This window comes from Gastrolobium bilobum, unplaced genomic scaffold (assembly GCF_033153095.1).
Source record: "Gastrolobium bilobum isolate Gb01-03AN ecotype WA unplaced genomic scaffold, APGP_CSIRO_Gbil_v1 utg13418, whole genome shotgun sequence".
In the NCBI taxonomy this organism is placed as follows: domain Eukaryota; kingdom Viridiplantae; phylum Streptophyta; class Magnoliopsida; order Fabales; family Fabaceae; genus Gastrolobium; species Gastrolobium bilobum.
Window position 1 is genome coordinate 95,001 of NW_026897420.1, and position 13,861 is coordinate 108,861.

At 31.5% G+C, this 13,861-nt stretch overlaps 2 protein-coding genes across 2 annotated transcripts; one reads left to right on the forward strand and one right to left on the reverse strand.

Moving 5' to 3' along the window:
* Nucleotides 1-2,588: 2,588 nt before the first annotated feature.
* On the forward strand, nt 2,589-6,144 carry LOC133306773 (pectinesterase 2-like). The gene is made up of 2 exons (XM_061507153.1): nt 2,589-3,447; nt 5,462-6,144. Exons 1-2 carry the CDS (start codon nt 2,589-2,591, stop codon nt 6,142-6,144), a joined length of 1,542 nt encoding a protein of 513 aa, XP_061363137.1.
* A 4,246-nt stretch (nt 6,145-10,390) lies between these two features.
* Nucleotides 10,391-12,732, reverse strand: LOC133306778 (plasmodesmata-located protein 8-like). The gene is made up of 3 exons (XM_061507157.1): nt 11,979-12,732; nt 10,501-10,607; nt 10,391-10,405 (listed from the first exon to the last, which is right to left on the reverse strand). Exons 1-3 carry the CDS (start codon nt 12,730-12,732, stop codon nt 10,391-10,393), a joined length of 876 nt encoding a protein of 291 aa, XP_061363141.1.
* Nucleotides 12,733-13,861: the final 1,129 nt, after the last annotated feature.

Sequence of the window (13,861 nt, forward strand, 5' to 3'; positions counted from 1 at the left end):
TAATCTTATATGTATTTTAGCAAACAATGTTATAACAAGCTAAAGACGAGGCCAAAAGCGTCAATGAATTTCCAACATCACCAAATGATTATGTATAATTAAGTTCTTATATTACCTATCAGTGTGGATTAATTACGACTTGATGTTTTCTATTGATTCTGTAAACTCAAGATGGATACATGTATACAACCTTTGCTGGTCTAAACTTAAGCCGATTGCAGCTCATGACGTTCTTTTCAAAATGAAGAGATCAACTTACAAAGTATAAACTATAAAGAATAAGAATTCTACATCTATTATTAGGCTATTTGACCCTTTTACCCCTCATTAATTATTTAATAATTATTTTGCCTCTGATTGCAAACTATCTACCAATCTGTTCCTCTTTAATCGATTAAGCCAAAAATTTAATCGATTAAATGGTCAAAATAGGCAAAAATTGTTGACTTGGAGATTTAGTCGATTAAATATCCCTATTTAATCGATTAAATCTCCGATACATAAGGTTGTTCTTATGATAAAGAGAAAGATTTAATCGATTAAGTTGAAGATTTAATCGATTAAATCTTCATTTGACCATTTAATCGATTAAAGATGGGCAGATAGGTAGATAGTTTGTAATGAGGGGCAAAATGGTTATTAAATAATTAATGAGAGACAAAATGGTTATTAATAATTAATGAGGGATAAAAGGGTGAAAAAGCCTCTATTATTAACTGTTAATTCTACTTGCCTCAAATAGTCTTTACATCAAATCATGACCATTGATTTGCATCAAATAGTCTTACACAAAATCAAAACTGTTAGATATAAATAAAATCAACGATCAAGAATGAAAGTGTAAAATTAATAAGTCTTACTCCCAATCTTAATTGTTGATTTTTGCTCATCTAACTATTATAATTTATTTGAAATTAACAATTAATTAATAAATATAACTCAATAAATTACAACGTTAGATTAATGAAAATCAATAGTTGAGATAGAGAATAAGACTTGTTAATCTTATACTGGAGTCAAAAGATCATCCCTCAATATATATATATATATATATATATATATATATATATATATATATATATATGCTCAACTTACACCGGTGTAAGAATAATAAATCTTACACCAAATTTTAACCGTTGATTTCCGTGCATCTAACGGTTGAGATTTATTGGGAATTAAAAATTAATTAATAAGTGAGACCTAATAAATCTTAATCGTTAGATACAGAAAATCAATGGTTAAGATTTGGTGTAAGACTTATTATTCTTACACCGGTGTAAGATGATCCTGCCTATATATATATATATATATATATATACACTTATCATCTTGAGTACAAGAATATACATATAATTGAATTACTTTGTAGATACTTATCATCTTGAGTATAAGAATAAGAATATATATATAATTGAATTAATTTGTAGATACTTTTCTGCTTGATACATATTGTCAACCGGGTTGCTGATACCTGACCAGTATCATGTAATTAGTAGTTTGTTGGCATTTGATTTGAATAAGCTTCTGGATCCCAGAACTCTGAGAATGAAAAAAAGTAACCAGGAGTTTGAAAAACGTTTTGTAATATTTGCAGTTGTAGATTATAAGAATACCTTAGCTATAGCTGCCACGAATACATTAAGGCTATGACCATTCTCCTTGTGCGCTTTTGTTGAATAACGATATGCATAAAGTATTTTGTTCACACGCTACTTTTTTCACATCCAGTTATCCATTCTTAGGTTTAAATTCGAGATCTCGAATTACTGAAATAACTTTTTATCGCTAGAATCAATGGTTGTTATTGAGAGGCAAGACTTCTAGCTAGTTCATTCTTTATTGTATACTCATTCATCTTCCCACGTAGAGCAATCATAATATGATATTAAACTTACAAATTAAGATAATTAACTAATGGTATATAAAATATTAAAATGGCATGTACCATGCTAATACCCGCAGGACAATTCTCGTTGACAAAGTACAAATCAAAAACAGTTTGCCTCCACCTGAGGCCAGAACAATTAGCAAACTATTGGCAACTTTGTTCCTCTTGTAATAATAATATTACCCACATGGAAACTAAACCTCAACCAGGAAGATTATTATTGAAAGTAACATATATAAGTTACAAATATGTATGCAGACATTGAATAAACAATAAATATAAATATACCATAACGCGTTCTATTGGATAATCATCATGAGGCCAAGTCAGCAGATTGGTAAGGTCAAAGACACAAATTATCCTTTATTAATTTTTTGGTACCAACTTAAATGTTACATATTAATAAATTTCAAAAGTTGCTGCTCATACACAAATGAATGAACAAACGTGCATGGAAATTTAGATCAAATTCAAAACTGAACTGGAAAAGTAAGATATGGTGAGCATTCCCATAGTTTACATGCTTAATTGTCCAACAAACCACCATTTCTCTCCCTCTATATAAAGGCATCAAATTTAGTACATGAATCCCACCCATATACTCAACCAAAACCTCAAGAGCCTTTCTCTAAAGTTTATCTTCACCATTCAATACTTGAACCCCAAAATCATTTTCATCAAGCCATAGGCTCCTCACTATATGGCATCATTTAACTTGTTCATAACACTTCTAATTGTTCCATTTCTATTTTCCTCCATTGTTTCTGGTTACTCATTGAGTGCCATCAAATCATGGTGTAGCCAAACCCCTTACCCTCAGCCATGTGAGTACTATTTGAGCAATAATGCTTTCAACAAACCCATAGAAAACAAGTCTGATTTCTTCAAAGTTTCCCTCCAACTCGCCATAGATAGAGCACAAAAAGGCCAAGAAAACACTCATTCACTAGGCCCTAAGTGCAGAAACGCTCATGAAAGAGCTGCATGGGTTGATTGCCTTGAGCTCTATGAGTACACTATCCAAAAGCTCAACAAAACCATAGACCCTAACACCAAGTGCACCCAAATTGATGCTCAAACTTGGCTCAGCACAGCTCTCACAAACCTTGAGACATGCATATCTGGATTCTATGATCTTGGGGTCCAAGACTATGTCCTTCCCTTGATGTCCAACAATAATGTTACTAAGTTGCTAAGCAACACCTTGGCTCTTAACAAGGTTCCTTACCAAGAACCAAGTTACAAAGATGAGTTTCCAACATGGGTCAAACCTGGTGACAGGAAACTTCTTCAAGCATCTTCTGCAGCTTCTAAAGCTAATGTAGTTGTGGCTAAAGATGGCTCTGGCAAGTACACAACAGTTAAAGCAGCCATAGATGCTGCACCAAAGAGTAGCAGTGGAAGGTATGTAATATATGTGAAGGCAGGGATATACAATGAACAAGTTGAGATACAAGCAAAGAATATTATGTTGGTGGGAGATGGTATTGGCAAGACAATTATCACAGGTAGCAAAAGTGTTGGAGGGGGATCCACAACCTTTGCTTCTGCCACTGTTGGTAAGCAAATACAATCTTATTTCATTTTTTATCGTAAAGTTATTCCCTTACCAAAGTTTTTATATCATTTTTATAGTATTTTACCATGATGACTTGATTATTACCTGACAAGATCAATATATTATATAATAAATTAATAATTTATTATTGACATGTTATTAGTGATATTTAGGGGACAATTGTATTTACTACTAAACTAATCGTCGTTGATTTTCGCCAATTATAATTTATTGGGTCACACTTATTAATTAATTATTAATTCTCAATAAATTATAATCGATAGAATGACGAAAATGAATGGTGATTAATGATGATTAGTTTAGTAGTAAGAATTGTAAAACTCTCCCCATATTATAATCAGAAAAATATTTCTGCAGTTATTGTAGATAAATTATCTGCATTTACTCTCAAAATGAGGTTTGTTTTGGGATTAAAATATTAAAAAATTATAATTATAAAGACTATAATAACCCTGAAATAAATTAAAATTACAAAAATATTATAATTTCCTCCCTAAAATGACGTTGTATTGGACTTACTGTAGATAACTTATATGCAGTAACTGCAGAAAAAGCGAACCCTATTATAATATGTAACAAAAAAAAACATTGATTCTAAACATAATTGTGTGCTCATAACACAAATAGTCCACAAAAGATATTTTTAATAATTAATTAGAATACTTCAGACAAAAGAAGCTTAATAGTAATAAACAAAACGATAGAGAGAAGCTATTTACAATAATAATAATAATAATAATAATAATAAATAACAATGCATAGATGTCATTTTGATTTCAAATCTCTTTACGTTGCTTCAACGACTTGTATTAAAAAAAATTGTATTATTAGAAGATATCTTAATTTAATAAAAGCTTCTTATCTTTTTTTGGAAATGGAAAAAAAAAAAATGGATTGAGGCTAGGGATTGAGGTGTTGGTGGAGACCATGTGCCTTCCACATTAGTGATTTAAGCTACAATGCTCTGGATATTTTATTTCTTTATGGATTTCCTAGGTATATTTTCTACATCTTATGTTGTGGATTGAAAATTTTTGATTCATGTCTTTTACATCTGTCTATCTAATTAAATGCGAGTCAATTAATTCAATAAAAAAACTTATCAAACATGAAAGGGAAGAAAACGGAAACTCAGAATATTTTACAAGTCAAAGAGACATTTTTGTGCTATATTCCGATTGATATTAAGAAAATATAATGTTCCCAAAAAGTTATAGCCGCAGATTTGATTTAAGAGTATAAATTTCCGTGGATGAATTGTATTTGGCGGTCTTCTTAATTGAAGAAGCACACACAACTTGTCTTACGAAGCAAGTTAAGGATTAAGCTTTGTAGGAACTGAGGAGGGATTGGACTTTGACTTTCAAAACTAAAGAAGGAGACGTGCGGAGATTAATATGCAGAAAGCGAGAAATATATATGCCTTCTAAATTATATATTCCTTTTATGGTTGCAAGAGATTGCACTTATCACCTTTTGTTCCAATAATTCAAAGCATGTCCCACTTAATTTGATATAGTTTATGACTTCCTTGTACTTAAACTAGATTTAAATAATCTTCAAAATAAAAAGGAGATTAAAATAGAATATGGAATCTGGGGTTGCTTACCTATAGATGGAATTTCTCAATCAAATAGTATAATTAGTTGAAAACATTTCAAAAGTAGAAAAATTGTTAAGTATGCATTTGGATATATAGGAACATTTGCTTGGGTTGAACATGTATACTTTATTTTAGAATACAATATTACATTTAATATTTTTCCTGCAAACATGAAATAACTTAATTTTCCACATATGTATTGAAATAGATAAGACCCTCTGAAAAGAAAAGAGATAAATCTCATGTGTGTGATAAAATTATAACATGCTTCTACAAGAAACATTAATCCTTACATATTAATATTATAAATACTTTGGATTTGGATAATGTAAAGAAATTGATATTCAATGCAACTATTCTTTAATCTTTTCTTCTTCTTCTTACTTTTCAGCTGTTACTGGTGATGGATTTATTGCTCAAGACATCACATTCAGAAACACTGCAGGAGCAGCAAATCACCAAGCAGTGGCATTACGTTCAGGCTCAGATCTCTCAGTATTTTACAGATGTGGCTTTGAAGGTTATCAAGACACACTATATGTTCATTCTCAGAGACAATTTTATAGGGAATGTGACATCTATGGCACAGTTGATTTTATCTTCGGTAATGCAGCTGTTGTTTTCCAAAATTGTAACATTTATGCAAGAAACCCTCCTCAAAACACAATCACAGTTACTGCACAAGGTAGAACTGATCCAAACCAAAACACTGGAATCATCATTCACAATTCTAAGGTTACAGGCTCCTCAGGTCTAAACCCAAGCTCAGTAAAATCATATCTTGGTAGGCCCTGGAAAAAATACTCAAGAACAGTGTTCATGAAGACTTTTCTTGATAGTTTGATTAACCCTTCTGGTTGGATGGAATGGGATGGTAATTTTGCTTTAGATACTTTATACTATGCAGAATATGCAAACACAGGTCCAGGTTCTTCTACTACAAAAAGGGTCACATGGAAGGGTTACCATGTTCTTACTAGTGCATCTCAAGCCACACCATTCACGGTTGGTAACTTTATTTCTGGTAACTCATGGTTACCAAACACTGGTGTGCCGTTCACCTCAGGGCTTTGAATTTGCTTATTGGAAATTCGTACCCCGTGTCCTTAATTAATTTCTTATGTTTTAAGTTATGTTTTAGGTTATTTGTTCCGTACAAACATGTATATGGGTACGTACGTAAGGCCGGCCAACAAATTATTGTATTGTTATTTTATTTTAAAGTAAATACTCTTTTTGGTCCTTAGCAAATTTCACGATACCCGTTTTAGTTCCTAGCAAATAAAAAGGCCCATCGTGGTCCCTAAAAAATTCAAAATGGACTCATTTTAGTCCTTTTAGGAACTAATATGGGTCTTTTTTAAATTTGTGAAGGACCAAAATTTCAACTAAATGGGTCCATTTTGAATTTCTTAGGGACCACGATGGGCCTTTTTATTTGCTAAGGACTAAAACGGGCGTCGTAAAATTCGCTGGGACCAAAAAAGATATTTAGTCTTTATTTTACTTGGTTTAAAGAATGTATTGTAATTCTAAATGTTAATAAATTATTTTAATTTTATAGAATAAGAGTTTCATTTTCTTGAGATGATATCTACGTGATGAGGTTGGAATTTGGATCGTACGTGTCTTGGGCTTTCCAAATCTCACAATTTGATCGTTGAAAATTTGAATTTGACTTAGGGTTAAAAGTTTATCCTTATAATTTATGATCTTTTAACAATTTACAATTATGTACTAAGGGTAATACATAATTATAATATTAAAATCATATTTTTTTTATTTTTTATGTCAACAAACAGTATCTAAAAAAATTTACAAAAAAAAAAAAAATAGTATCTAAAAAAAGAGAAAAAAAATATAACTTTGATATTATAATTATGTAATATTCTTAATATATCATTATAAATTACTAAAAGAACAAAAATTACTTCTTTTAAAAGGATAAATCATTTCCCCTTTGACTTATTATGTCTAATTAATTCCATCAAGTCCAACTCTAATGTATTGGAAGCTTCGTCTTTAGGCTAGGGATCAACATCATTGGCCAATTAATAATGCAAAATTTGACAATGTCTTGGCCAATCAACATCCTTCGTGTTAGTCAGGTAAACTTTTGCTAGCTCAAAACTGGACCGACCGATTCAACTGTACCATCAAGCAGTACCGGTTTTTGAAGTTGAATTGGTTGTTATGTGACATAGTTGGGAGATGACATTGTGTTTACCATTAAGCTAATGTCTTACGTTAGTACGTATTGATCGAATTATTTTATTTATTATATATATTTTATCATAAATTTAATTTAATCAGTGATTCAATAATCCGGTATTATCATTAAGTCAATAACCGAACCAAATTTAATAACATGATTTTGGATATGATAATCGAGTAACATAAAATTATATTTTCGGTTCTACCGTAGTAAATATTACTTATTTAAAATAGTAAAAGGAAAATTTTATATGACGTTAATTATAAAGAAGGGGACCAGATAAGTGGTATTTAAGTGAAATTTTTTTTCAGTTTTTAATAAATAATTTACCAAGCAAAAAGTGTTAGGAATAGTACTGAAAATATTTTGTAATAAACGCTGCTATGGTAAGAGTAAGACACAAAGATTTTTTCAAGAGTGAGAAAGTGCAGACAGGTGGGACCTTGAACTCTATTTTGAGCTATTCATTCAAGAGTGATGATCCCATATCTGTAAATGCACGGGTATGAGTCGTATGACTGTTACAAAAATAAGAAAATTAATGACGATTATTTATGGAATATATTATCATTAGAAGTGTATTTTTTAAAACAAGTTATAATTATGAATGTTAATGAGACTCGTCTAACTTGATCCAAATTTGACATTCATATATTCATAGGATTGATTTTGTATATTTGAACTTAGTTTGGGCCATGTCCCACTCCCAATTAATGAGTAATGACCAAGCAAGGGCTCATTATCTCAAAATTTTGACAAGATGTATAAATTCAAATATTATATATAGATAAGGGAAAAGTAAATTTTTTGTTTATAAATTACACTATATAATACTATGGGTAGTATATTCCAACATACAATGTACTACCCCTAATACATAGTGTAGTTTATAAAAAAAAAAGTTTGTAAACATAATTCTCCCTAATAGATAAATCATAAAATTTTAAAGGTAAGAAATAAAATTTAAGACATGTTTTAAATTATATACATTTTGAAACAAATCATATCAATAATTAAATATATTAACATTTTATGCATAAAGTATTAATTTAAGTCAAGAAATTCTATTATTTATCATTAATTGTTAAAATAATTATAAATTTTAAAAGGGTTGAGATCATTTTACACATGTGTAAGTTACATTTTTAATTTTAATCGTTGATCATATTTATATCTAATAGCTCTAATTTATTATATATGTGAGCCGTTAGATTCACACAAATTAATGACAAAAATTTAATGTAAGATTTCTTATTCTTACACCATTAGAAAAATAATATGCCAATTTCAAAATATTATGTGACGGGGTAGGATCTTTTTACATCAGTATAAGACTAACAAGTTTTACATCGCATCTCAACCGTTGATGGACGAAAATCATCGGTTGTCATTTGTAATATAATTAATAATTAATTAATATTAATTAATTCGTATGACTTCTTAAATTATAACTGTTGGATGCACAAAAATCAACGGTTGAGATGCGGTGTAAGACTAATAAATCTTACACCGTTGTAAAATGATCATGATCCTTAAGTGACATTGACTGAGTTGGAACAACTCAAAGTTTGACATAAATTCGATCCAAAAATACATTAGGTCAATTAGCTTCGTGTCAAAATGGATTATCAAGAAGGGACTTCTCTTGAATCTCTCAATTATGAATATATTGTATGAGTTTTATAATTCTCATGTTGAAAGGAGAATTGAAATCTCTAGAGATAAAAAGCATGTGAGACCCATGTGTTAGAAAAAATTATATGTAAAACTCATGTCAGCACAGAAATCGAAGGATGTGTAGGAAAATTGTAATTCTCATGTTAAACGAGAATTATAAAACTCTAGGGGGAAAATGGTACTTGAGTTAATTTAAATGCAATCTTAATTCCACAAAAAAATAAAAAAAATAAAAAATCTGATCAATAGTACTCTTGTAAGACTCACCTTATGTTTGGTTTAATCATTTATGACTTTCAATACTTACACTAAACCAACTTTTGTCGTAATTAAATTCTTACGACTCTACTTTCTAGCTATAAAGGTTTAAAATCCCGGTTCTTCATAAGGGTTCAAAAGAAGAAGAAAAATAACTCAGTTTACTAGTTCTTACAGCTTCAAAAAAAAAAAACATACAGTCACATATATACCAACTTTGCAACTTAATATCTTTTAAAATGTTCGTATATTTAATCGGTAAGCTTATGATCTGGTGTTTCATGAGGTAAATAAAATAGCTAGAAGGACCCATTATCCCTCACGTGTTTCTTTTGGTAAGTAAGATAAGATGCCTTTGAGTTATACATCAAGAATCCAGATTACCGTCAGCGAACTATTGAGGCCCAGAACTATAAAAAAATTGCTTGACCCACATTGAAATTTAAGCAATTATATCCATATTTTTAGAGAACTGATTGAGGCCCAAATTAAGAATATGAAAGCCCCTTAACTAAACTGAATCTAATTGGACTCGAGCGAGACAATTAACACAAAGTCTAATTTGGTGCCTAATTGTTTGGGAAAAGCCTATCAATATTTTTTATTTTAAAAAAATTTATGCTTTGCTTATTTTTATGTGATTAAAAAGCCAAAATATTGCTAAATCAATTCAAACCAAAAATCGAAAGCTAATCTAAATCAGTCCCATTGTAAATCAGGCATGATAATTTTCAAAATACACTATATATCTCCATTGTAATGGTGATAACACAGTCGATCAAAGACTTTTCTAGTTATAGTTTGTCATCTGATTCAACATTTTTCTATTCAAGTATATTTGTCAACACGAAAATCTTGAATGCTCGCATATATCACCATATGAGTTTTAGCATATGGTTTGTTGCTTCTGACAATTGGGATTTGACCCAATTTGACATTTCTAACAATTAGGAGCTTTGCATTCCATAGTCAAGTTAAAAGTCCGAAAAATCTAGATTGTCCTTACTTTTTGAAGTTGATGGATATGAGAAATCCACTTTATAAACCAGAAGATAACATCCACCTATGAATAACATAATGTATTTAATTGCACAAAAAGTGGAAGCAGTACTTTCATAAAATTTAAACTTACATTTGTGATAACCCCCTTCTTTGAGTGCAAACCCCCACCTACATCTTCTTAACCTGCATGTAATTCAGAAATATTGATCATCAGCACCATCATTTTCTCAATGGATTAATTTCATTATAGGCATTGCAAGGTTAAGAAAATAATTAACCATTGCTCTTAGGCAGATTGAGAGAAGTACAACTAGAATGGCTAGACCTGCTAGTACTCCCACAATAATGGCAACTGATTTTCCCACTTGATCCTCGCTGGGAGAATCTGCACAAAACACAAAGTTGGAGAAAAGCGATGATCAGAACTATTGGTAATTTGGTATTACTATGTGTTGTGTTATGCATGAAGATCTGCAAAGATACTGAGGAAGGCTGCTATAGTCACGTGTGACTACACTGATGTGTGGTATGAATTATGATAAATAAATAAAATAAAATTAGCCCTTTGTACTTTATTATAAAATAGTGAAGGCAACCTTTTTAGTTTCTAAAGCATGTATGATGAAAGTTTTGAATTTCATATGATCAAGACCATTAATTTAGTTTAGGAAATTGGAGGAAGAATATAAATCTTTTCAGTGTTCGGGACTAAAAGATTGTCCTTAGATTCCATATTACCTTATCTTTAACACAATTTAACTTTATTCCAAATCATGAAACTTCTTGTGTGTGTGTGTGTGTAGGCAGAATGCTGAGGCTCCCTAGCTAACTGATACTCTGATTGGCGGAGATAGAGAATGAAGTAAAAAGTGTGTTATGAGATTTAAACAAAAGTAATTAAACTAATAGAAAGTAAAAGAAGATAGAGGAATAACAATGTGCATTTTCACACATAAAGCATAAAAAGTATGTATGTCCTGAACAGTTTGCTTCATAAAAAGATTATTTGCTGAGCATTTGAGAATTTGTTAGGTTCTCGGTTACTTGTAGCTGCATCCTTTCCACCTCCATAATGGGCTTCTTTTAGTAATTAGAATCATATTCAAATTTTCATAGTAAGAGAGCAAGTCTTCGAGCAAAGGTAGGGTTACTCCTTCTAACCGGAAGGTTATGGGTTCTAGTATGAAAAACAGTCTTTTTTTCTAAAAATACAAGGATAAAGCTGCGTACAATGAAAAATTTTATAGTATTATAATCGTAGGTACAACGGACTAATGGAAGTGCGTCACATCAGTTGATATTTTTCTACATCGAGAAAAAAAAAGTAATTATAGTACTTTATACTATGCATTTCCGGGAATGCATAGTGTAAAATCTCCTGTCGCATCCAATGGTCTGTACACCCGTCGTACAGAAAGTGCTCTCGCGTACAATTGACCCTCATTTCTATCCTCGCAAAGCAAGAAACTTTGTGTACTAAGGTTCTCCCTTTATTCAAATTTCATAGTAAATTCAACTTCCTTTTCATGTTCCTCTCCCCTAAGCATTGAATTGGTCTAGTCATTCTCAAATTTTGCTTTAACCATGCTCAACTTGAAGAATACTTAATGCAATCATATTAGCTATAAACTAATTAGTGGCTACACTTTAAAATAGAAAATAAATCAGGGGCAGAATTTGTTGCCTTTGGATAAGAAAACGCTTCAATTTTCAATGGGGTATTGTAGGGAAAATAAGAATGAGAAATCAAACAAACCTTTTTCACCATAGTAGCCAGATTCCCAGTACCGAGCATAACATTGTGCCAAGAACACATCAGCTGCTGCTGCTGATCCACATATGCTCTTCAACATTCCCACAACTTCAGCAAGGCAAGAAGAGCAATCTGCTACAGTTAAATCCCCCAAACACAGTGCAAACCCTTCAACAAAACCTGAAGTACTAACTCTAAATCCATTAGCTGTTAGCAAATCAGCTAGAACATCATCTCTACGCCTGAAAAACTCAACATCATTAGTCACAGCTTTACTACACTTCCTGTACCTAAGGCTTGTGTCAGGTTTGCCAATGAAATCAAAATGCTCATATCTTAGATAACAGCCTTCAAGTTGCAAAGAAGCCCCAAGAGCATAGGGACATACTAAGCCTATTTGGTTAACAGAACTTTCAACACATTTTGAGCAATCAATTGGCCTCAAATCACCCCTACACTGATATATTCCATATATGGACCCTTCTGGTGGTGTTGAGCTTCCATTTCCAAAAGCAAAGTTATTGTAGGAAACATCAGAAGATGAACTAACAACTGAAGACAGAAAGGAGTTTAGGTTGGCTTCAAAGGGTGAGTTAGGTTGGTATTTTTCTTGAGAGCAACCTGCATAAATGAAGATATGGGTTCTGGTAGTGTAGCTATGGGAACTAAGAATTGAAGAAAAGAGAAATAGCAGATAAGAGAGTCTCAGAGCTAAGATGTTTCTATGAGTGGAGTCTAATTGAAGGCTTCTCAACATTTTTTCCTTTTTGTTTTGTACAATATGAACCTTCCTTCGATTTCTTTCTTGGTTTTGAATATATGAGAGTGAGGTCGTGGCTTTTCTTTTGGTCTTTACTGAACTCTCACGTGAAGCCTTTTTCTGCATGTTTTGGTAATGCCATTAGGCCATGGTCATATATAAATTAAGAACACTAATATTTCCATCGTCAATTCAATCCCAAGTTCCTTTATGCATATAGAAAAGCTTCTGCTACAATAAGAATGAACAGCTATGTCAATTCCTACTTCTTAAATCCGTTTGTTACTCGGAATTGTAAAAATTACAAAAGAATTACCATGCAGAAGAGCACATTATTAGGTGAATAATAATTTTATATATTATATCTCAAACATATTCTCTTATGTCAAGAAATTTTTTAGGATCAAAGCATCACATACTTTTGTATTATATCTCTAATATATCCCTTACGTCAAGAATATGTTAGGATCAAAGCATCATATACTTATTGATCACACCATATCTTTACAATTGGGTCGATCATGTGATCTTCCTCTACACAAAGGTCTGGAACCTCTTTGGGTCAGAGCATCTTGCAGTTTAGAGTTTGGAGCAGCTTTAACCCATGGGTCTTCTATGGAACGCGACGGGGGTGTACCTGTAAGACACTCTGACGCTCAAGTCAGTTATGGTTCAAGCAGGTTTAATTGTGTAGGAGAAGATGATGTATCTTAGTGTTGATACATGTATTTATAGTGGAGATATGAGCAGCTTAGAGATGTCTTAATGCTGAAGTATACTTGGGGATGAAGTATCTTGAAGTTACTTGCTGTCATGCTGCCTTTATTGTTGAGGAGCTTTGCTAAGATAAGCTTTTAATATTAAGGTGCTTGCTGAGATAGTCTTGGTGGAAGAAATAAGACAGCAGCATGTATTTATTATGGTAGAGTTTGCTGTCATGGAATCTTGCAGCTTGCAGCCTTCTTGGACTAAGGTTTTGCTTCATTGTGAAGACTTTAATTCGAACCTTGTATTTATATAATATTTATCTAGATCACTTATTATATTAAAAACCATTTCAACATAAAAATTTAAGTAGTTAGGTGAATGTTACATTAATAATTTTTTATTTTGTATTCAAAAAAAA

Excerpts from the sequence above, each read along its gene's own strand:
- LOC133306773 (XM_061507153.1), top strand. The coding sequence starts at position 2,589 with ATGGCATCATTTAACTTGTTCATAACACTTCTAATTGTTCCATTTCTA. Across the intron at positions 3,448-5,461 it reads CTTTGCTTCTGCCACTGTTG|CTGTTACTGGTGATGGATTT; the intron begins GTAAGCAAATAC and ends CTTACTTTTCAG.
- LOC133306778 (XM_061507157.1), bottom strand. The coding sequence starts at position 12,732 with ATGTTGAGAAGCCTTCAATTAGACTCCACTCATAGAAACATCTTAGCT. Across the intron at positions 10,608-11,978 it reads TGGCTACTATGGTGAAAAAG|ATTCTCCCAGCGAGGATCAA; the intron begins GTTTGTTTGATT and ends TGTTTTGTGCAG.